Below are 24,708 nucleotides of genomic sequence, written 5' to 3'. Positions count from 1 at the left end.
ACTGGGTAATGATCTGTAGGACTCTGGTGAGAATTGCAGTGTTACAGGGCTGACACTATGGCAAATGGAGTAAGAGGTGAAACCCAGCTGTGACTGGAAACTTTACGGTGTCTTAATGCTGGAAGTGATATCGTAATGAGTGTGTGAGCACCTTGACTTCATGGACGTCACTGTGTTGCCCATTACAGCCACAGAAAAGTGCCTGATGTGTCTGAGAGAAAGTGGCTTTCCTCTGTGTCAGAGGACCTAGCTTCTGCCATGGACTACAGGAGACTCTGCTGGAGTCTCCAGAAAGCAACTGAATGGATCAGAGGAAATGTGATGGACGGTGGTGGCACAAATGTGCACTGGCTGTTTGTGCTGCTATACACTGGCAGAGCGCAGGGACTTGCTATTCCCTCTGTTAGAGACCTTGACAGGAAGCCCATCTCTGTATGGGTGGATCCTAATCTACAATGGGTGATACCAGGACTAATAAATTGTTACAAATTTAAAAATAATAATAATTTAAAAGTATCAATTAATTCATAACTATTTAAATTATGTACAATGTATACCTTTTGATTTTAGGAAGCCTTTACTGTTGAGCTGGCCAAATGACCCAGACATTCCAGAGAATCTAGCCTATGCAAGTGTCAAATGCTCATTACATAAAAAAATACTAAGGCGTTTTGGGATGAGTCCTCTTAACCCCAAGTATTACATATAACAGCTTCAAGTCAGTTGTAACTGCTTTGGAGATACTCACATGTCATGAATGTCTAGTTCAAACACAATCTCTGCCTCTTTGCTCTACAAAGTGCTTTAGTAAGTTTTAAGCTGGAGAAATACAGGAAACTGCAAAGCCTGTTGCATGACCACTCTATGACTTTTTTGTTGCTTCAGTTCTGGAAAAAAGATGTGTCGTATTTCAGCCCTTCATTTAGTAGACTGTGGGTTTTGTGGGAAGTCACAAAAAGAGAGATGGAGCTGATCTCCTGAAGCTTAGCTTTCTGCTCAGGATCATGCGGAACTTCCACAAGACATTGGCTGAGACAGAGAAACGGTGACATGCAGAATCAGAAAATAGAAGGGAAAGTAATGCAGCTGAACTAGCTTAAGAAGCTCTGATTTTAGGCTTCAGTCCCTTGAACACAATTTCCATCCCCTGATACTAAGAGTTTTTCTGCACACAACACATTCTTAAGCACGGAAATTTTTTCGTATGCTGAAATGCACAAAGTATTCAATAAGCCACTGAGTGATTCAGGGAAGAAAAATCTATGAAGGGTTCCTAAAAATGAATCCACCACTTCTGGTTCAGGAAGTCCTTGAGCCACAAATTTACGAAGGCAGAGAGGGTAGTGGGTAGTGCACCACCTTTGCATTTATCCCTTTCCTTGGGGTGTGCTGCTGTTTCATGGTGGAGACAGGATGTGTGGCTAGACAGACCTTTGCTCTGAACTGCCCTGGCTCTTCATATGTACTATAAAGAGATAATGAGTGATATCAAGCAGAATGATAAAGATTTTCAAAGCAAGTAAGTAACAACATTGTTCAATCTTGGCTTCTCACAGCTATAAAGCTTGACCAAAGAGTCCCAGTTCTGCTAGGAGGTTATAAGGAAGCAGTAGGAGGCACATTAAGCCTCTTGTCCTTCCAGGACCTGATTATGCCAACCTGAGAGGCACTGAACAAGATCTGAAAGACAGTGGCTTTTCATTTCCTTTTCTTTGTAACTGAGGCCACCTCATCCTAGTGACAACGTTTTACCAGTTGTTTGCAATAGTGCATTTCTATACTATCCACTTTGCTTTGAGTAAAGTTGACTCTGTAAGTAAAGGAAAAAATAATGACGAGAACCAAACACTTATCAGTGGTCTCTATAATAGACTAACGCAGGGGTAAACCAGAGAAACAAGTGTGTGAAAATAATAGCAAAGTGAACAGTGGGTTTTTTTGGTATTGAGCATTTAAGAAGACAAACTTAGATAAACAAATGAATACAAGGATAAATACTTATAATGCACATTTTGGAAGAAAAATGTTCTAAAATATTAAATAGCAAAAGTTCAGGAACAAGAAATATTAAAGGTACTGGGGAGGTGAAGAGTACTGAAAGATTTAAGCAAAGATTAAGAAAAGGATACTGAAAAGAGGCTCTGGAATAGCTTCCAAACAAGAATATGCAGAATCACTTGAAGTTTCCAGGGGGAATGCAAGGGCAAAAAGACAATGCAATGATCTGACGGTAGACAAAGGGACTGGGGAACCAGTAAGGCTTCTGCAAATATATAAAGATATTAAAAAACCCCACTAGATTGATGGTAGACTCCATTAATAAATGAGGAAGGGAAATAAATTAATGACTTAAAAATGGCTGAGACATTCAACTCCTTTGTTAGATCTACCTTCAAAATGAAAAATGTATAAATGAAGTTTGAATAATTAGTAAGGGTGAAGACACTGTTGGAATCACTACTAATAAAGACCTGTTAATTGAGAACTTGGAAAATGCAAACAAGGGAAGCTCAGTGAATTAGCTAACCCATTTGATGAACTTGGAGAATTTCTAGAGAAAAAAGAATCATGGTTAATAGGAACTATAGCTGATGGGCAGAGCAACTAACCCAGTAAATATAAATCCTGACAGGGTAACTGTAAATGTAAAAATACAAAGAAAGGGAAAAAGAACGGTCATTGAATGCAGTGGTTCCCGTGGCATCCCTTGAATCTTGCAGATAAACTTCTTATGACTTTGCTCCCTGAAGAACAAAAGAGCCTTGAGCAGTGAGCTGGATTATTTAAAAAAATATATGTTTTGCTGAGGAGTCTTTTTCAAGCAAAATTTGGCTTGGTTTGTGATTAAAGGGGCAGGATGGGCCACGGAGCTAGGAAGCAAAACCTTTTGCTAAAGTGCTTTAAGGTAAGCACTAATATTTGGGTTTGTTCTGCATCACATCTTGTACACAGCTGGTGTCATACAAATAACCTGCCAGTAGGAAGTATCAATCAATTAGGAGGAATGCTTTATATATTAATATTTATGTCTCTAAGTTGATAATAACAGTTGTGATTGCCACACAATTATACATAATACATATCTTTACATAATAACAGCTTTAGAAAACATTCACCATTTTACTTAATGATGAACAGACTGATATTGTGTTTACCTAGGCTATTATTTCTCCTTCTAAGTGGAAGCATGAGTGGTCTGGATGGATTCTACCACAGAACTACCTCACTAATTTCTTTGGGAATTTGGGAATGAGTTGAGACTCCAGCACAGCACCAATATAGCACATTACTAAATGGAAGATGTTTTATTACCACTTCTATGTCCTTCAAGATAGGCCCCATTCCTTGTTGGGCTGGAGGTCTGATGCCGCAAGCCAGTAGATGAGGACCCCCCTGAAGACATTTGAGCAGGATGATGGCTACAGGAGGAAGAGGAACCTCCAGCAGGATGTCCATCTGCAGGACTCTGACGCACGGTGTACATGGAGCCTGTGCAACCACAGGCAGCATTGGCAGGATCCAGGCTGTACTGCTTCCCATTGGCAGGATCAACCAGGTAGTCCTCAGGTATAACTGTTTCTACTCAGGAAGTCCAGACACAAAAGAAACATCAATAAAAGAAAAACAATTTTAATTCAGCCCATGAATTTTTTTTTTCAAAATTCCCATTTTTGGGGTCAAAAAAAATTTCCAACTTTCTGTACAGACAGCTGGCTCCAAGAGGGATATTTGCTAAGAATTAATAAATAATGAAGGGAAGCACAACCAGTCAGAGGTCAGCAGAGTCACAACAGAGAAACTATGGCTTGATGTGAGTCATCCATGTCAGCTTACAGCATATTCTCTGTAAAGTCCTGGACCACTGACTGGTGGGTCCTATTTGCCTCATGGTGCTCCTTGAATACCACTGAGACTGGAAGTTGAAAGGAAGGAGGCAGAGGAGGACAATGGGATAAATTTGTTGGGTTCACACCTGGCAGCCAGTAGGAGGGAGTAATAAACCAGAGAAGGTAATAAATCAGAGGATTCTGGCTGCAGTTACAAAAATGAATCAGAAGTATCCTCAGCTGCAAACATCCATCAGGCGTGGTATCCCGCAAGGATATGGGCTTGATGACTGAAGAGCACAGCCAAGTTTTATCACAGACTATGTGGAAGGGAGTCACTTGGAGCTGACTTGGGTTCGGACAAGCACGCTGACATCACAGATGATTGCAAACCATTGCTACGGTTCCCCTCCTCTGCATTGTACTTTTCACACTGTGTAGGAGCTAAATACCTTGCTTTTCAGATTCTTCATAGTAAACCCAATTCTGCACTTAAGGACCTATTTTAGAGTATTATATTCTTCTATGGGGCTTGCAGTCTAATGGAGAGGCATGAGGCAAGTCTACCCCGAGGTTTTGCGGTATACAGACTTCTTTTTGCCAGTTCCCATCAGACCTAGGTCCAGATCAGTCACTTCCAAGTTCATGTCATTGTCCTCCTCTGGCCAGCCCCAATCTCCTCCCAACAGGTGTTGATATTCAAGCTCCTTCCTATTTCCCTTTCTTTTTGTCTTCACAAAAGATTATCCAAGGTCTTCTTCCTCCTCTGCTTCTCCTCCTTCCCATTGCTGTTCTCCCTGGAAAACCAGTCCTCCTCTCACCCAGCCCCAGGTTTATCACCGCTTGTATTTTATTGGGATACCAGCAGAGCCCCTGGAAACCTCTCTAAGATCCCAGCCCTCACAGAACACTACTTGCAGCCTACACTTCAGAGATTCTCACTTCCACTGGGTGTTGACACCTGGCAGGTAGGGAGCCCCTAGGTTAGGGAAGTGCCTTCCATTGCCCCATGATGTTTCTCTGAGCTGTTGAAAAAGCCACTTTCCTCATCATACATACGGTCCCTCCAGAGATACCTAAGCAGAGTGAAATTACCCCCATGATGTCTCACATCACCTTCCCTCCTTGAGCAACACCCTCCTCCTGACAGAGCCTTATTGAATAATAAGAATTTATGCTGTAATTCCTGCCATAGGACAGAAACTACATTGCTAATAGATGTTGAGGCTGCATATAGGAGAGTTTTCCTTTTAATTTACATTTTCACTCTTTTCCTTATAAAAGAAAACTCAAAACCTACTTGGCAGCTGTGTACAGTAGCTGATGTTAAACAAACATGATTTAGTTCGACAACTCAAATACTCAAGAGTTGTGCCATGCCAGCATCCTGGCTTATGTGTTAAGCCACAGAACAGATTTTTGTTACATGATTTCCTGACTTTTTATTTTCTTGCTGCTGTCTTTCAAAACTTTGTCCCATTTTGGACCAAGACTGGACTCGCCATAAGGCAAACATCAGATTTGAGGGAAAGCTGTAAATGTAAAGTTTCCTCACTTTTGGACACTTGCCTTTGCAACCGTAAGCAACTTTCCTTTAGCAAGGTTTTTTTCCCTTAGATTATTTGGATTCTTAGAGCATGCTTTCAGGTCTCCTGCTGCTTCCTGCCAGGGGGTTCTGAGCTTGATTCTCACACAAATACAGATAGGGCGTAATTCAATTGAATTCAATGGAGTTCAGCTAACATAACACATAAGAGAAATGGGAATCAGACACCCTGAACCTTTCTCCCTAACCTCCAACAGATGCCAAAATTATATAGTGATTGAGCTAAATACCTTGCTTTTCAGACTCCTCCCAATAAACCAATGAAAATCCAATCAAGCCTCCTCATTCAAAGGAATTTAATTACTGTGTAGAACACTTGCAATAAAAGCCTCTTACGCATAAAGAAGATGGCTCTTTCTGCAGCATCCTGCCTGCACTGCATGCAATAATTATGCCTCTTGTGAATCATTACCTCTTTATTCCAGGAAAAGAATGCTCTTTTAATATGATTACAATATGAAGAAGACATAGACTATCAAAACAACAAACAGCACATTAAAAGAGCCCTGCTAAATAAACAGCATACAGCTTTTATTACTAGGGATGTAAATTACTCCAAAAATTTGTGAGCAGGCACTGGGGATTTTTTGACTGGTGTTGGACTCTCAGTAGTCTGTATGAAATGAGATGTGTGAAGATTAAATCTTCCTGTGGAAGGACACCCATGAGTTATCTGCAAGAGAGTTGTGTGCAGGACTATGACGAGGAGCCAGCTGCTGTCTGTTCTGTTCCTAACCTTGCCTTAAGACTCTTTTCTTGATCTAGATTGATTTATTCCACATCTCTGCTTTGAGCTCCAAAATCTTAGTAATGATGCCTATTGCCACAGATGCATTACTGTATGAAACATTCCCCAGTGGAAGGTGCTCTGGAAACCTGAAAAGTTGTATTAATGCCTTCACTGGACCATTATGGTTGGGATGAGTGAGAAACTGGTTGGATGGTCAGGCTTAGTGGGTGGCAGTTGACAGACTGCCTGGAGGCCAGTAAAAAGCATGGTACCATAGGGATCTAACCTGGCATCCTGATTTGGTCTCTGCAATATCAGACAGATATGGAAAATCAGAGAGTTCAGTGGAGGGCCATCAAGAGGCCTGGGGCCTGAAGCACTTGCCCTGCTTAGGAGAGGTGGTGGAATAGGGCTTATTCAGCCTGGGGAGAGGCAGCTCAGGGTGTGAACCTAGCACAGCCCCACAGAACCCACAGGGAGGTTGCTAAGAAGATTGAGCCAGGCTGTTCACTGTGCTGCATGACAGATGAACAAGAGACAACAAGCAAAATGTTGAAATGAAATCTTCAGACTACTTATAAGGAGAAACCTTTTACCTGTGAGTACAGTGGGGTGGGGGCAGAGGTTACCCAGAGAGAGACTCTGCAGATTCCGGCACTGGAGCTTTTCCAGACCCGACTGGACAAAGCCCTGAGTAACCTGATGGGATCCTATATACCATATCTGACTCTGCTTTGGGCAAGGGGTTTTGCCTGAGACCTCCTGGGGTCTCTTCCCACATGAATTTTCCTCTGATCCTATGACTGATGTCTTCTCCACTCCAAGAAGCAGCCACAGAGGATGGGGGAGAACCATCATAAGGGCTCATGTTAGGGGTTCAGGGTGTCCTTACTGTGGCACAGAAGGCAGCAGGAGGAATGAGCCCCACTGTCCAAAAACTGGAAAAAAATGGGTAAGCTCTGTGTTTGTATTTCTCCAGCTCCTTGTTAGTTTGTACCACAGAGAAGATGCATGAGTTGGGGTTCCACTGATGATGTGCATGAAAATATCTGCCTTTTGTAAGCTCCCAGAAGGCTTTGTAAAGTGTATGGCTTTCACAGCTTCTAATCCCACTTTGGCCAATTAGGAAAAAACATGTTTTCTAAGACAATAGAAGAAAATATGACTCTCTATTGGGGTTTAAAATGCAACAGTTTCATAAATCTGTAGCTTAGCCCTTTTGTATTCTGTCACACTCCATATTTTCTTTTCCAGGTAGTCAGTGTCACATACTGTTGAGAAATTAGTACACAATGCTTTAAAGTAGGATTTATGAGAAAACTGCTTTGAGCTTTTACTATAGGCACAGTGGTCTCCACTAGAGCTGTTCACGAATCTGAGATGCTCAGGCCGTTTTGGCATAGTTTGCCTTCCCATGAGTGGTGCACAGGTTACTGGATTGAAAAACCCAAGGCAGTTACATCCAGCACACCTTAAAATGCAGCAATAGAGAAGAGAGAAAAGCCACAATTACTTTTCCAATTTAAATATGCACATTTCTTTAGCCGAGTTTCTTTAAAATAACAGCCTGTATTGTTTCTAGTCAGATTCTTGAAGATTAGGCAGCTGAGAGTTAAAACAACCTGAGAACCTGCAGCTATCATCCCAGCTCTGCTGCAGCCTTCTGGAGTGACCTTGGTCAGGTTATCTCTCATCTCTGGACCCCAGTTCTCCATTAGGATGAAGAAAAATACTTGTTTTGTCCCTCACTTCTGGACCATATTAAGTTCTTTGCCTCAGTCCTGTTTGCCACTATGGAATACCACATGGATGCATACTACAGCATCTGGGAATAGCAGATCTAATCTCTTATTTTTTCTTCTACATCTTACAAAAAGTCCAAACTTCTTCTGCTAAAATTTATCCTATAGGCAAAAGCTGTTTTTACATTCCAGAGACACTCTCCTGCCTTCTCCCAGGCCAAACATGCCTCGTGCCGCTTTCCTCACCTGCTGCTGCTCCCACACCACTGACTGTGTTATATCTCTCTTCCTTTAACTCCCTCAGGCTCCCTTCCCTTATACCCCTGCCCAGTTTCTCCCTCTGTTCTTCCTCATCATCTCTTTCTGCTGCTTCTTCCATCATATTTCTGCCACCTCTTCCTCTAACACTGCTTTCCTACACCTGCAGCATCACCCTCTTCCCATTTTGCCAGCCATTTTCCTATCTCTCTTTTCTATTTTCCTTCCTCCCATACTGCTGACCTGTATAGCCATTTCTTCCCTAGGCTGTTCCCCTTCCATCCATTTCACACTTGTATTGATCCAGCTTTCCCTTTTCTGATATCCTCATGCCTTTCTCTGGGTTTGTACCCAGACTGCTGCTTGAACAGAAGAGTCCAAGGTCAGAGCAATGAACTGGGACCAGAGACCCTTTTCCCAGTTAACAGGCCATGTCCTGCACAGCCATGGAGTGGCTGCATCTGGGTGAAGGCTGCATGAGGCACTGCTGGAAACCCCCATCCCTACCTATGAATATCCTGGGCAGTGATTCCCAAACCAGAGAGATCTTCTTTCGCACATCGGTAGCTTCCTGGGATATCTGCCCTTCCTTCTAGGACAATACTTTAATGTCATTTCATAACCTTTTACTTCACCATCTGCAATGCTCAACCATTTATATTTGCTTTAATTAAATTCCCCATTAATTTCTTTTCCTCACAGTCAATATAGATTTATTTCTGTCTTTCTTTCCTCTGCCCGCACTCTTCCTTTTTTGTGTCGTCTCCTATTCCTCATATCATTTAGTGATGGGCTCTGCCCTCTGACCCTTCCCTGTACCTTTTAAAGTGCTACCATATATTGCCTATAATGGGTTGACCAGATGTGAACTCCATATTTTAAGCGACATGATATCATAGCTTCCTCAGACCTCTCCTTTCTCCCAGCCAGGGCCAGCCTTTTTTCATCTCCCAGTCATTTTGAGAGGAGCCAACCTCAGTGTCAAAATTCTACTGAGAGACTCCTTCTTTGTATGGCTTTATCTTTGCCTGTATTTTATAGTTCCTGAGTTTGGCTTCAGCTTCCTGCACACGGATGGCAATTGTCCTGTCTGGGAGGTGTAGGGGTTGGGGAGAGCTGGAGGGGACAGTTTTAAGCAGTAGTTTAGAAACCCTGCATCTCAGCCTTGTTGAAAGTAAAAATAGAAGTGGGGAAACACAAAAAGCAAGTGCTGAGATGCGGAAGGAAATTCTTCAGATGAGTTTAACCATCAGTTCAATCTAGCGTAAGCCAGAAAGGGAGAGAGCAGAAAGATGTAAACACTATTTAAGATTCTGAAAGATATGCCTTGGCTCTGAACTATCTTTTGTTTTAACATCAACCCTTATAAGATTATAAAAGAACTTTTTCTATGCCTTCCAAATAGCCTCACACATTTCTGTCCAGTCAGGAACAGAACATGGACCTTATCTTCCCTGTAGCCTGAGCCTGCATGTATCTGTCTAAAGATAGGAGTCTCCTATGATGGATTAAGACCTTCCAGCTCTGCCTGCTGTGATTTACTCTGGGATTACAGCACCAGCCCATTCCTTTTAGCTCCATTACCTGTCCAGACACGCAGCACAATGAAAATATGATGTCACCCCATAGCAGGCATTTCCATACCGTGTCAACACCTCTCTCTGGTGCATGCATCTGCACTCTATACATCTGGGCAAGGACCAGACCAATTCCACACCAACTCGAGGCTGCCACAGTTTGGCTGGACAAGGAAAACATTACAGGGAGTGACATCTGGTTTGTGGCAGCAGAGCCGAGCTGATCGCTGTTTGGCAAGGCAGTGTGGCATGGAGACACATCCCCAGGGAGTCACAGCATCCCTGAGGCTGCTGCAGAGAGGCAGTGAGAGAGCAGGCAGCCCAGGGCATCCGCCAACAGCAGTTCAGGACTGTCACGCCTGTGGTTTGCAGTCTACAGGATAACTTTTGGATGGGTTATAGGAACACACAGTTGCATCCACAGGGGAGAAAAAGGGGGGTTACTAGTCAGTCAGAACAGAAAAATGTAAATATGCCTCATTCGCTTGTGAATGCAGATATTATGAACACTGAAACCATGGTCACACTGTGGAGATAAAATCTGCAATGAATTCTCCAGGGTTTAGTCTGGGGCTTTACTGCACCATGTGTCATCTATCTGCGTCCTAGCTGCTAAAACATATTTTGCAGTAACTGAAATGCTGAATCCCCCAAGGACAAGCTGCCAGTCAGTTAACATCAAGAATCTAAATTTTTTAGAGAATTTTCCAAAATCCAATGTTGTCGTGATTACAAGGTCTTCAGCATAGGCAATTTTTTTTTTTTTTTATTATTAAAACCATTTCCCTTGAGTGTTTACAGCCCAGACAGCAGCCACATTGTGTTTAATGCAGTAGAACCACAGAATGAAACCAGCTGGGAACAGATCAACATGGTTTTATTGTCCAAAATGAATAAAAAGGTAGAGTAAATTCACAAGCTAGCCACTGACAAATATATTAGATTTAATAATAGAAGGTGCTCATGTGCATAAATAACCCATTGAGCAATCTTTTCCGTTTTTAAAGTGCTTGGGATGATTGAGTGAATGCACTGTATTGTGATGGAGAGGTTTTAGTCCTATGATATAGCATAGGCTAATTGTTTAGTCACACCCACAAGCTAAGGCAATGACACAGGGATCCAGCCGTTAGAAAAAGTCTTCCTTTGGTCTCTTCCACCTGATTCAGACCTGTTCCTCCTTTCTCTTCCTCTCCCCCTTGCCTTTATGTTATACCAAGGTGTACACCATGAAAAGAAGATTTGTCGGGGTTGTATAGTTCTGTGCCTTAGCACAGCAGTGGTTCTACAATGGCAGAGGGAGATGGGAGAGGCTGCGATCGATTTTTTCAGTTTCCAGCTTCTAGCAGTAGCTAGAGGGGCTTTTCTATCCAGGTAGTTTATAATGTACTCCATATTCTTATAAATCAGCATTGTTAGAAGTCGCAAAAAGCTGTATATAGAATCGACTAGATGAAAATTACTGTGTTATTTGAAAATTTCAAGGCATTATATACTGAGATTAAGTACTTAGTGCGTTTTTGTTCTGCCATCACCATGATGAATGTCCCTAAATTATATTGCTTAGTACTGGCTTAAAATATTTAACAGCAATTTTTTATTGTTTGAAAAACAAATAATTTGAGACATAAGAAGTGAGATGTCTACAGCAAAGTGCAGTAACTGCGAAACAAGCTGTGTTTACTCATTAATAGTTAATAATAATCTTATCCAGAAATTAGGTACATATAAAGAGTACATACAAAGCATGAGCCTGTGCATGTGTTTGTATGCAGGTACAAAATCTTCTATAAAGTCCTTGCTTCATTTTTCCCTGCCCACTGCTGCAGCACAGCTGAACTTTCTGATATTTCTTCTGTCATACAAATACAACATATATGGACCCTAAAGCCTCAGTTCCCCCTCACAAGACCTTTCTTTTCCTGTCTTCTCTGCTGCTGCTTCTGACATCCCTGGTTGATCTCAATCCCAGCAGCTAGGAAATTACCAATTCCCCTTTGTTGAGTCTTTTTATCCCCTCCTCTTTCCATGATCCCACAGAGCCAGTTTCCCTTCACAACACTGTGCTGCACTGTGCCATGCTGCCAGGGGGCTGGACTTGCCCTGGGACCCTATTTATCTCCAGCCTCACTGCATTTTCCTTAAATTCAGCTACTCTGGTGAAAACTGGCAAGCCACTGCCACCTTACTGTTTAAAAGTCACTTGTGTAACCTTATCCCTTCCATGAAGAAACCCACCACAAAGTACCAAACTCCCAAACCACCATTTGTGGCTTGTTTTCTGTCAGAGGCAGGTGGAGCATTTCTCTTGCCCAGCTGCTGGAGGTGCATGTCCTTGCCTTGCACCCTTACCTTGCTCGTCACTGCCCATGGCCAGCACCAGCCCAGCACCAACACCAAGCTGCACAGTCACCGCCAACAGTTTGCTTCTGCTACTCTCTTAATTGCTTTAATCCCCTGCTTTGCACTCATTTTGCCAACAGATTAATGTTCTTCCAGCAGATGCTTCAGAAAGTCATTTTGATGTACTCTGTATAATTACCGCAGACAAATACATCCTAAGGAACTGGGGAGTACTGTTGATTAAAGAGTGGCCAAGACTTTTCAAGAAAAAAACTAGAAATGCCACTGTGTGGGGGTCTCCATTTGTTTTGTAGTGAACTGGAAAAGGATAGAGAGAAACAGAAGGTAGACAAAGACAAAGACGAATAATGCTAAAAGCCTAAAAAAGAGAGCAACATGGGTGAGGTGAAAAACTGAGCCAAAAAACTGAAGAACATCCAAGCAAAAATCGGTAATGTCCCATGAAAAAATTCTGAATCTGCTTTGAAACCGGTCAGATTGGAATAGCTTAAACACCAGAATCCCTTTCCCCTCTCTCAGCTGGCTCTGCTGCTTCCCATGGAGGTGCAAGCCCAGGCCCTGCCATAGGCACCACGTACCAGGCAGTCCTTACGCAAGGGCCCTCCTGTTCAGATTCACAGAGGGCAAGCAAGTGTTGATCTCTCTTCTAAAACCCTTCTAGTTTTATCTTTTGCTTAGTAAGTGCTGACTTTAACTCTCATAACCCCCTTCACTGCCACAGCCAATCTTTCTGTTACCCCGGCTGCAATAGCAACCCAGCAGCAAAAGCTGCACATCTAATGGCCCATGGGCTCTCAGAGTCTACACTGGCACACCACATGTGATTCCCTAGAGATGTTATCTCATGTGGCTTCAATTGGCAAAAGGTAAGGATCGCAAGGATCATCTTTTTTCCCACTCGCATCTTTGAAAAAACAGGTGGGTCACATTGGCTAATGCTTGCAGCACTTGGAGAGATTTTTCATCATCAGTTCTGGCTTGTGACCTGCTCATCTGACTGCTTGAAATGCTGGTATATTGGATCACAGGTATTTGTATCAATCTATTAAAAGTTTAGGAATGGAAATTCCTGTTTCAACTTTAATTTAAGCTATTAAAAATAAAAACCTGGACTCCTAAGTTTAGATATCTCCTAAAGGAATCATATAGCTCCAGGGAAAAGTCTTAACCAGCTAAAACAAAGTTAAAGCTAAAGCTGGAGCTCAGAGTTGATTTACCTGACTGGGGGTCTAGAAGTGTCCGTGCTTCCTCCACATGACTATGCTTGTAAAGCTTGAATTAAATTAATATACCCAGGGGTATTCTTTTCTATATTGGATATGATCTCATCCATCATGCTTCATGCATTTATGGCCATCATTTCATCCACTTTCCTTGCACGTACCTTTCCATATGGAAAAATAAAGCATCTCTAAACTCCATTTCATATGTTGGTTCTCTTATCTAACGTCCATGGCTGCAGACTAGGAAATCTCCAGCACTGTTGGTGTCTGTGCCATGGCACTGAGCACATCTTGGGCTGAAGACAAAAACTACTTCCTTTGGGCTTTTCCTCATTCACCGCTGGGAACAGAGTGCCTAACCCCTTAGGGGTAACTTCTCAAAACGGATAGATATTCTTGCACCCCTTCAAGTCAGTGAAGGTAAAACAGCACAACAGAATGTGGGAAGGAGGATTTCCCTTGGGCTGGCTGCTGAAGGGTTCTCTGCTTATAGCTTCAGTGCTTAGCATCCATAAGGAGATACATAAACTTAGAGGAACAGAAAGGGAGTCTTTCTTCGTTTAGGAGTTAGCAAACAGTAATCACAACAACCTAAAGGTCAGAAAGTTCAATTTATTCAATTCTGCCAATTCTGTAGAGTCCAGAAAAATTACATCAGAGATGAATTTTCTCTCTCCCGTCCATCTCTTATTTTTCTTCCTGCCAGGATTTTCCCCTTAGTGTACATTTTATTGGTTTCTTCTTATCCAGGTTTATAGGGTCTGAATGCTAAAGCCTCTGCTGCCACCCTCATGAAACCCCTCCACAGGAGCATTGACTGACTCTCTCTTTTCTTTCACCTTCCTGTCTTTACTTCCTTTACTTGGACCATCCTAAACTGTTCCTGTCCCTCTGCCATGTTTCTGGACTACAACATGCAGCTCCAGCTACAGTTACCTCTCCTTCTGCTCTGTTGCAGGGTTACCAACCCGGACACCTCATTTTGGGAAGCCAATTCTAGGGATTATGCTTCAGCTGCAAGAAGAAGGAAGGAAGGAAGGAAGGAAGAAAGCAAGGAAGCAAGGACAAAAGCAAGGAAGCAAGGAAGCCTTTCTTGGCTTTGCTGCAGACTGTCATCAATCCAAATACCACAAAGACCAGATAAACTTTTTTATATTATACTTTGTTGTGGCTGGATGGCTCGCTCCCTCTTTAAGAGTGACCTTAATATTTTATTTATTGTTTAAAGGATAATGATCATGGTAGAGGAATATATGAGGCAATAAATGGCCTTTGCAGGTAATTAAATGCTGAGGAGTGCAGAAGCTATTGATAGCCATAAAAGCCATTTATTCTGAGTCTGCTGAGAAGCCAGGAGCACTCTTCCTCGTAGCATGCAACAAGACAAGATTAAACAAGCCACGGTACTAGAAAGGGGAAAGACAACATTTTTCTTGCCCTCTCAGGGCCTGAAATTTCTGAGCTGCTGTTTATTTGGTGGTGGGACTGAAAATATTGATTGTAATAATATGTGGTTTTCTATCATATTATTCTTTTTTCCTGGCTGTTTCAGAAGGGCTTTGCACATGGTGACAAGAATTATTCCACTCCTTCGACAAATGCTCAAATAAAAGCACAGCATAGAAGGCTGACTTACCCACACAGTCAATGGGAAATTCTTATAAAAATCCAGCTCCCAGGCTAGTGTCTCGCCTACTGGTCACACTCTTATTGTGGATTGCTATAGCGCTTCTCATACCAGCTTTTCAAGTGCTTCTGGATAGGAAGAGCCCACCTTCCTTTAGACAGAGGCGCTACTATAGCATAGGGTACCTCTACTTGCTGCTGTGCTTCTGCTCCATATAGATCCATATACATCCATGTGCTCCATATAGATCCCTACCTCCAGGAAGTGCCACAAGAAGAGATGCTGTTCTCCTGTGGACAGTGGTAGGGAACTCCATATGGTATCTAAGCATACAAATTTGATTTGGCCATGGGGAGAAGAGCAAGGCTGGGAACATACCCAGTGCCTCACGCCACTGCCCAGAATACCATCGTGGGCCTTGAAAAGCAAGTGTTGTAATGGTACAGCACCCTGGAGAGAACTGAGTCTGACAACGGGACCCATTTCAAGAATAGCCTCATAGGCACCCGGGCCAGAGAGCACAATTTTCCTTTCCTTTTACTTTGCACTCAGAGGGGCCACGTGGTGCTCAGCACAGGGACCCACAAACACTGTTCTGTTCTTGTCCCAGGGTGCTGGGTTATACATCTGGTTTTGTGGGTTAAAACCAGTTTTTCTCTGTATCACTGCATTTATTGTAGTCTTTTTTACTAAATTGTTACTCTGATTTGTAATCTCTCTTTGGGTTCATTTCTTCCACTGGTTTTACTTTTAAACCAGCACAGAGAGAAATAATGGAAGCTGAACACAGAGTGTGTGTATGGAGGCACTTCACAGGATCTCTGGTGGCTTTCCGTCATGTAGTTCCTGGCACACTCCACAGCATTTTCTGCACAGGTCACCCAGATCTTGCCATTATTTTAGCTCAAGATACAGTGCTGCTCTCATGGAAGATTCTGGGGTGCAAGTCCAGAGGTGCTTTGAGCCCAGGTGCTGTGGGGACAGGTAACATCTCAGGGTTTGCTGTTATTCAGACCTGAAGCCATAATTTCCCAGATGAAGTCCTGGGAGTCATCCCACAGCTGCTCTCCACAAACTCCTCTAGTGAGCCAGAAAGTCCCTTCACATTCAACATGGAGATATAGGAATGTCCCCAGATGTGCCAAGACAAGGCAGTGAAGCCACTGATTTTGGGAGAGGGCTGGAGAGGAGCCCTCACCCCGCAGGCAGGGCCACAGGGTGCTGGTGTGAAAGGCATTGGCAGGGCAGGCAGAGCTGGGGCTCAGATGCAGGGAGGGCAATGCACAGCCAACAAGGCTCATTGCAGAGGCCAGCACTAGGCACAGCCTGGTGAGTGTGTGCTTCTCAGATGTGTAAAACGCGGTTGTCAGTGATATATGCACATGTCAGCAAATCCCGCCTGGCCTGTACACGGCCATTAGCATCTGGCAGTTTGTTGTGAGCACAGGTGAATAAAGGCTTAGGGGCATGTGGTTTAGGGCGAGGTTAAAAGGTGACTTCTGTATGGCCTAAGTGGATTAATACGACTGGATATGATGCTGGCTTCTCTCACTTCTGACAGTGTAAATCAAGAGTAAATGCAATGAAGTCAATGCATGTATTAGATTAATTGGTACACAGGGGCTGAAAAGCACATGCTTTTAAAAGAAAACGTCTTGATTACAAGCTGGAGAACATAAACAATGAAAAATGTGGTTGCTTTGCATGGGTTCCTGTGGTGTTTTATTATGGCCCTGCTTCTTCCTATGAACTTTATCCCAACAGGCATCTGACAGACCTGTCTGCAAGCAAGAGCTCCTACTGTCCTCCCTATTGACACTATGGGGAGACCCTGTCTCTGTCCTGTGTAGCAGAGGACCCCCCTGTGCTGACCTTCTTGCAGAGAAATGCTAGCTCCTGTGGAGACGGAAGGAGATTTAGGCAATAAAACATTAAACATAGTGCCTCAAACTGGAGTTACTCCAGTGGTGCCAATGGAGCCATTGAGTGCAGACTGACACGATGAACAGGAATACTATGTACCTGCCTGGCTCCATCTGAGTACAACATAAAGGGTGAGAGGCCATCACTCCAGTTCCTCTACCACACAGACATGGACAAACAGCTGCTGAACTGGGCACAAGTTGCCCTGGGGAAGAGGCAGCCTTTCTCCTCTCCAAAATTCCCCATTTCAAGTGCCTTATGTGGCAGAGTTAATTTCTCCTTCCATGCCTTCATGTGTTCTCTGGGGCTGAGAAATAATCTGGTAATTGGGTTTTCCAGTCACCTACCTGGCTGCACTGAAACTAGCCCCCATCTTTCCAGCTTGCATCTTGGGGCCCAGAGGCATGCAGTGGGTTAGATGGCAAAGCTGCTGAGCTCTCCGCCTGCCATCCCCACAGGCCATGGGACAGGCTTCAGCAGAACAACCCAGCTGAAACTGTCCTCAAATCCTGTCTCATCATTTTCCTGTTAATCTTTGTTGGAAAGAGCATCCCCTCTTTGGGCTGTCAGCTCAAACAGCCACTTGAGTACCCAAATGCTCTGGAAAGGACACTGCTTATCACAGTCCCTCTCACTGCAGGACCAGGTAGCTCTTCCATAGAATCATAGAGTGCTTTGAGTTGGAAGGGACCTTAAAGATCATCTAGTTCCAACTTCTCACCCCTACCATGGGCAGGGATGCCACCCACTAGACCAGTTTGCCCAGGGCCCCATCCAACCTGGCCTTGAACACTTACAGGGATGGAGCATCCAAGCAGCTTCTCTGAGCAACGTGTTTCAGTCCCTCACCACTCTCACTGTAAATTTCTTCCTAATATCTAATCTAAACCTCTGTGGCTAGCTCAGACTCCCAGCCCATACTGCTTCTGGGAAGCTATTAATTGAACCAGTAGGAGACCCAGGAAAGAGAAGCCTTGCCTACACCTATGTCTCCTGTCTAGTCTGAGGGAAAAATAACATTTTGCCCCTCCCTCAGTGTCTGGGGAGATCCAGTGGGAATGGTGCCAGGGACATCTGCACCGAAATTTTGTGGGGAGGGAGATGCTCAGAGTGTAACAGCAACTGTAAAAACTCCGGTTGCGGAGCTGCCTTCTATCACATGCTGTGCAAAAGTAAATGCAAATGTACATGCAAATTAAAATGCAAACGCAAATGCCAGGCCTCCTGGGCTGCACTAGCTCAGTGCTACAGAAACCCCTTGACCTCTCAGAAACATTCAGCTTGCTGCAAATGTCGTAGTCGAGAGCAAAGGAAAGCACTGCTTTTCAGCCTGGGTTTCTGCATTTCCTCCCCTATGTAAAGAGCGGCAGCTGGGTTTATTTGCACAAAGAGAATATTTCTGCACTATGTGCACAGCCCTCTCTAGCTTTGGTGTGCAATCTGCACACTTAGGGACTTCCTGGCAAGCAAATGATTCGTAGATCATAATTGTGGACACTAAAACACCTTTCTTTCGGCCAGCATGTATCTGCCATTAAACCGAATGCATGAGAGGCACCCATGGTGTTGTTAATAAAAGAAAAGGAAAAATAATTTAAGTCAGGGGGAAGCCTGCAGGTGAAATGAAGGCTCATGCCCATAATTTGCATCTTTCCTTTTTTCTGAATTAGCGTTTGCAAAGTCCATAGATGGCCCCAGGGCAGCCTTCTAGCCACTGATTGCAGATGGAGGCTGTAGGTGTGTCCCAGCTCCATGGGGGCTGCCTGGGGCCAGCACTCCATCCCAACGTGCTGTGGTGTGGGCAAGAAGGAACCTCAGGTCCCATGCATCTGGGAGCCCAGTGTTGCTCTGGGCAGGCAGCTCTCCAGCCTGCCAACATCCTTGGGTGCATCTGCCCCACACCACAGCCCCTTCAGGCTTTGTCCCACATAGTCTAGCACTAAGGCAAGGAACTTGCTGGTGCCCAGAGATTTTTAAAGGAGAAACATTCCTGAAAGTAGCAAAGGAAAACACTTAGCAGTCACAACTCATTTAGGTTTACACTCATAGATGGAGGTGACAGATCAGGATTCAGTCCGAGTGTGCTACTGATAATAACCGTAGGTGTACCGTAGGTTTATGCTGGCACCCCTGACCCAAAACTGCACTGCTTTTGGTGGCTCCCTCCCCTCACCCAGTGAGAAGCAGTGAAGGCAGACCGTTCTGTTTTGCAGGTGATCCTTAAAAACAGCTGCATGCAAGCTGGGAAGCACGCAGGTGCTGGAGCAGTGCCAGGTCAGAGAATATCCATTATGGCATGCCATGATGGACACCACAGTGTGGACTGGGATCCACACACTCCCCCAGCCTCCCACTCCCCCTGTAGCCAATGAGCCAAGGCAGTGCATGAGCAGAGGAGCCAGGACAGGCATGGCTGTGCAGAGGGGCTGTAAGCAGAGACGGCTTCCTAGTCAGTGGGGATACTTTAGTGCCTAATATGGTGGTTGAATTCTATGAAGAAAGGAAAATTTCCCATCTACCTTCTTTCCTGCCTGAAACTTGAAGGAACTTAAATCACTTTGAGGCTTCTACCTCAGGGTCAGGTATGCTTGAGGAGGCCAAAAGTTACAGGAGAAAATTGACAGAAACAAAGACAATGGTAGCATACAAATCTTGTTTCCTTAGGAAAAGAAATAAAAGAAACATAGAAATATAAAGTAATTTTAAAATTATCCCTACCTCTATTGCTTCTCAACACTCAGCTGAAAGACTCCTCTATAGCTACTGGGAAAAATACTGCCAATCAGCCTGCTGCTTACCCCTGGAAAGGTCCCACAGAGCCTGCAGTTCTCTGTTATGTACAGCACAGCCCCCTCAAAAAGACAGTAATTTCTTCATCTCTATTAAATCTTGAGCCCAAGCTGATCAAGCAGCCTACCTGCCTCCACTTGTCTGTTTTCATATCCCTCTGGGCTTTCCATCACGGCACTGTACTGCTGGAAAGGCTGGTTGCTGAAGAGATTGTCGCACAAGAGGCTCCGACACAGCTTCTTCAGGAAGCGCAGGACATATCCAATGCTGTTCACTACCAGCAGGCTCTGGAGATGCTGCTTCCCCTCAAAAGAAGCTGAAACTGGAAAGCAAACAGGAGCAATTCAATACCTGGGGATGCATGGCAGGACGAAGAATGAGAGCAAGGGAAATGATTTTACTCAAGTGTTTGTATGTTTTAAAATATTTTGCATAAATTGCCTTACCTGAAGCACACAACAAACTGGAGGAGCTTGAGGAGCTGAGTTTGTGTGACCCAAATCACCTTCCCCCTAGAGTGCTGAACAGTGTCAAGGATTTCTAATATATGCAACCATCTGAAAACTGTACTGTGTGATTGGAAGGATTATGACACCCTGGTCTAAGGAAGGGGAAAGGAAGTGATCTGCAGTGATCACTAATAGTGATGGGCTATTTGGCTGACCTCAGCAATACCCAAGGTTTTAAAAGATAATGGGGAGATAAGAATTAAAGACATGACTGCAAATGAATAAAAGGTACCAAGGTTGTACTGAAGAGAGAGGAAACAGCTTCGTCGTGGATCTGTACTTGCTGAGTTGATTGCATTTATAGGCAAGAGAAGGTTGGCAGTTGTCTTCTATCCAGAATTCAGTAAAGTTAGAAGTTAGAAGACATTATCAATCGAAAAGAAAACTGGAAGATTGCACAGAAAAGACTGACTAATTTTGAGTTCTGTTATAGCAAAAATTAGTAGAAAAAAATTCTAGAATATACACAGCAATCCATAACTTTTTGAGGAGACTCAGTACAACCTGATGAGAGAAGAAATGATGAAACAAGCTCACCAGATGACCATAAGTCACCGAGGTAACACAGTGATGAAAAAGTCAGATACATTGCAAGGAGATGTAGAAAAAAACATTTCCAGGAGAGAAAAGGGAGTATTAATGCCACTATATAAAGTCCTGGTGAAACCTGAGATGGACTGATGGGAACCATTCTGGTCATCCAGACTCAAGAAGGGTTGAATTCACACTTGCAGAAGTGCACAGGCCCACCACAGCAATATTCAGGGGACAGAAATTCCCTCTGTGGCACTGCAGCCATTACCATGCTTCTATGTGGGACTGTGGCAAGACACTTGCTTGCACTCCTTTCACTAATCCAGAGATCTTCCTCACATGAAAGAGACTGTATTTCACCCTAGCAGGATGAAGGTGGCTCTCTACAAATACATGTAAAATTGAACCCAGGGGTGAGAAAAGAGCAATTAGAATTCCTGGGCAAAGCTGTCAGGGGATACATTTAGCCAGGAACCTGGGAGAGGTGGAGGAGTCACAACAAACCCACCAGGATCAGTTGTAGTAGGACACATGCAGTGTCAACAGGTCTGTAGAAAGGACTACATGATATGGGCTGCCTGGACTCCTCCACCTGGGAGGTTTTTTTCCCAATCCTACAGCCTCCCATCAATGCTAACAAGTACAAATTGTAATGTTAGGCTTATAATTTTGGGGATAACTTCAGAGATTTCCTGTTGGCCTGAGCTGCTGTGAGGGATCATGCTCCACAGCCAGTTGAACATCTGTGAGCCAAGCCACGGGAAGACTGGAAAGCCCCTGACAAAATTTGTCTGGGCTGCTGCTGGGCTGGGCGGGAGGTGCAACTGCAGAGCCATACCATGACTAGGAGGCCATCACCCCTCCTTGATAATTAGAAGAAGCATGAAGTTGGGAGCAATGCTGCCCAGGTGCTTTTAGCTCAGGTGAGGCTGAAGCTGAGTCATCTCAGAGGAACTGCAACCAAGGAGTTTGGCAGGCTTGGTGCATAATGTGACTCTGCTGTTTGTAATGAAAATCACATATGCAGCACAGAACTAGGCAAAAATGAGGATTTGCACTAAATTGCTTCAGTCTCATGTTTCTGTGAACAAGTCTGGATTATTCTCAGACTATTTCTGATGTCCCATAGGGAAGGCACACCTGTGATGAGAGAGAACTAGAGGAGAGGGAAGAAGCAGGATTTATATGCTGTGCAGAGGGCCGGTGCTTAGACTCCCACACAAGAAGATCTCAATGGCACAGCTGAGCAGCTGCAGTCCCTGTGAAGCTGGACTTGTAGTCCTTGGCTTCAGGTTCATGCTTGACTCATCTGCAGAACCTGATTAGAGAGTTCTGTTCCATATTTCCATCGTTTGATTCACACAGCATCCCCATGTGCCAAAACATTCTTGTGACACAAAACTCTAGCTGTGTTTTAAAAAAATAATTATATTCAATCTGAGAGGCCAGGGGATTTAGTGTGGGACATGGGAGACTCATCAGGATACAGCAAGAAGTGCCACTGTGGGAAGATGAGGGACTCCTAGGAAGTTCCCTTTGATATCTGATTCTCTCTGATATATTTGTGTAGTCCTGCTGCACAGGGAATTGTCACGGAACTTTTGCAATTTCTGCAGCTGAGAGCAGGTTTGGCTCATGAACTGAAGGCAGAGGATGCACACACCAGCAGCTGAACTCCATATGAATTGTCCTTTAGAGCAACATAGAATCAGAGTCACAGAATGGTTTCATCTGGAAGGCACCTTTAAAGGTCACTTAGTCCAACCCTCCTGCAGTAAGCACAGAAATCTTCAGCTAGATCAGATTGCTCCAAGGCCAACCCAACCCGGCCTTGAACATTTTCAAGGACGGGGCATCCATTACCTCTCCAGGCAACCTGTTCCAGTGTTTTACCACCCTCACTGCATGAGGCATACATGTGTGCTTGTGGTGACAATGTACGCCATGGAGTGGGCTGGCATTGCTGCTCATTCTTGTACAGCTGCATGAAATCCTCAGCTCACAGCCCAGGCCCCAGAACTGTTCCAAAGAGTGGTAAATGCTGGACTCTGAAGCACCTGTTCCTCTCCTGAATCACCACTGCGATACACTTTACTGATATTCCTTCACCTGATGCCAAGGCAATTCCTGCAGCAGCTCATTTTACAAAGGTGTAAGTGATGTTCAAAGCTGGTTACCAGCCCACTGATGTGAACGGGACAGCCAGGACAGTGAGGATCGGGGATCGGGTTAAGAATTGAAGCACTTCCCTACTGACCACAAACCCTTCACAAAGATGCTTTACCTGACACCATCTCGCCTCCATAGCCCTGCCTGATGAGGGAGAAGACCACCTTTTGCTGGAGGGCACAGTCGATGCAGGCTTGCACTGCGTGCTGCAAGGCCACCGATGGCCGCTCTGGGCCAAAGCGCTCTGGCAGCTGCTGCACCTTTTTTCTGTCAAGGTAGGGCCCCAGATTCGCTTCTTTGTTGACATAAATGCAGACTGTAGACATAAAATCCCAACAAGGTTATTACAAAACAGTCCTGAGAGCAACCTAGGAAATGCTAGAGTTATACATTTCTATTTATTTCCAAAGTTCTTGCGTTCAGTGGTGAACTGTCACCATCTGCGATGGCAGAGCCAGACTTCCTCACACCGATCACTCCCTGTCAAAGCAAAGCAAGCTGCCTTTAGGTCTAGCTCAGTGTCACAGCTTAGGATAAGCTACATGCATCTAAAGAAGCTCCTGGGGTCTTAAGTCTACCTTGTCCATGCAGCTTGGGACCAGAAAAATGCCCTGGTAGTGCAGGACAGTGACTCACAAGGGAGACTTCACAACAAGAGGTGAACGCCAGCCCAAGGTGTATTTTGGGGCCGTTTATTTTATTTTCTCTATGTATGTTTAGACTGGTTGATTGAGAGCCACTCTGAGAAGCACTGCTCTGAGATGAGTTTTGGAAAGAATTTGGATCCTTGCTTCTTCTGACCCTAATGCAGCTGTAATTTCTGGAGATTTAGGCTATGCTGAGCTGCACAGTGCCACAGCAGAGACTCTGGGAGCTTTGTGAGCTTCCATGTCCAACCCAGCACTCTACAAACTGAATTGTTTCAAGGGAAACTGCACGTGGCGTGCAGTGCTACATCCCCATTAGGAAGCACAGCAGTGAGACTGTGCTGCACAGGGGGTCTGGGAGGGGGTCTGCACCAGCCTCTCCACAGCCAAGCCCTGCACGCCTCCTCTCATAAGCCATTGCCTGCAAAGGCAGTTTTTCTACTTGCCATCAAGCCTGCCATCAATAGCCAAAAGATCACTACCATGAACTTATTTTAAGCTTGGCTGAGGCTAACTGCATCTTGGAGGAAGCGGAGATAATGCTGCAGTAACTAAGGGCGACTAAGACACAGCCTTAAGTCAGGCTAAAGTGAGATGTATTATAATAGCTGGCTGAGTGTGCTCGAGCTGTCATCTCTCAAACAATATAACATTACCCTCTGACAGAAATCAGATATGTGACAAAAAAACCCCATCAAGCAGAGTGGAGGACATGATGACAGCTGTGTAAAGTTGGAAATAATTTATGGTTTGCATCACTGTAATGAAAATCTAGTGTGACTGTCACAGTGCACTCTGCTACCCCATCTCACAGGGAAGAGCAGAAGGGGCTCAAGCAGTATATCCTGGGTAAACAGGAGGATAATAGTAATCATACTTACCATTACATACCACTTTACACCTTCCAAGTGCCAAACAAACAAAGGAATAGTGCACTGCAATACAGCAGCAGGATGCACAAATTGGAGGGGGGTGTCAGAGTGCAGCTTTTCCAGTGTGCCACACCTCAACAAATCTGCAGAATGTGGTTTCTGCTGTGACCCTGACTGGTTTTGTTAGGGGTCAGCTGTGGCTGTGGGAGAGACTCTGCAGCCTGCAGGCAGTGTCCTGAGTCCCTCACTGGAGATCAGGGGTCCCTATGGTCCTTTTGGTGCAAATAGGGAGGTAAAAGCCAGCTTGAAC

The 24,708-nt window shown here is 44.4% G+C and overlaps 1 protein-coding gene across 2 annotated transcripts in view; it reads right to left on the bottom strand.

Moving 5' to 3' along the window:
* Nucleotides 1-24,708, bottom strand: part of SCML4 (Scm polycomb group protein like 4) — a 70,481-nt gene that overhangs the window by 10,901 nt on the left and 34,872 nt on the right. For both annotated transcript variants that reach the window (XM_050316349.1, XM_050316350.1), the window contains 3 exons: nt 22,995-23,195; nt 19,795-19,989; nt 3,313-3,579 (listed from right to left, as the gene is read on the bottom strand). In XM_050316349.1, coding sequence (XP_050172306.1) covers nt 3,313-3,579; nt 19,795-19,989; nt 22,995-23,195 — 663 coding nt within the window. The remainder of the gene's footprint in view (nt 1-3,312; nt 3,580-19,794; nt 19,990-22,994; nt 23,196-24,708) is intronic.

The sequence above is a fragment of the Myiozetetes cayanensis genome, unplaced genomic scaffold (assembly GCF_022539395.1).
Source record: "Myiozetetes cayanensis isolate MyiCay16 unplaced genomic scaffold, myiCay2020 scf2-11, whole genome shotgun sequence".
Classification (NCBI taxonomy): domain Eukaryota; kingdom Metazoa; phylum Chordata; class Aves; order Passeriformes; family Tyrannidae; genus Myiozetetes; species Myiozetetes cayanensis.
This window is presented reverse-complemented; position numbering and strand designations above follow the sequence as displayed.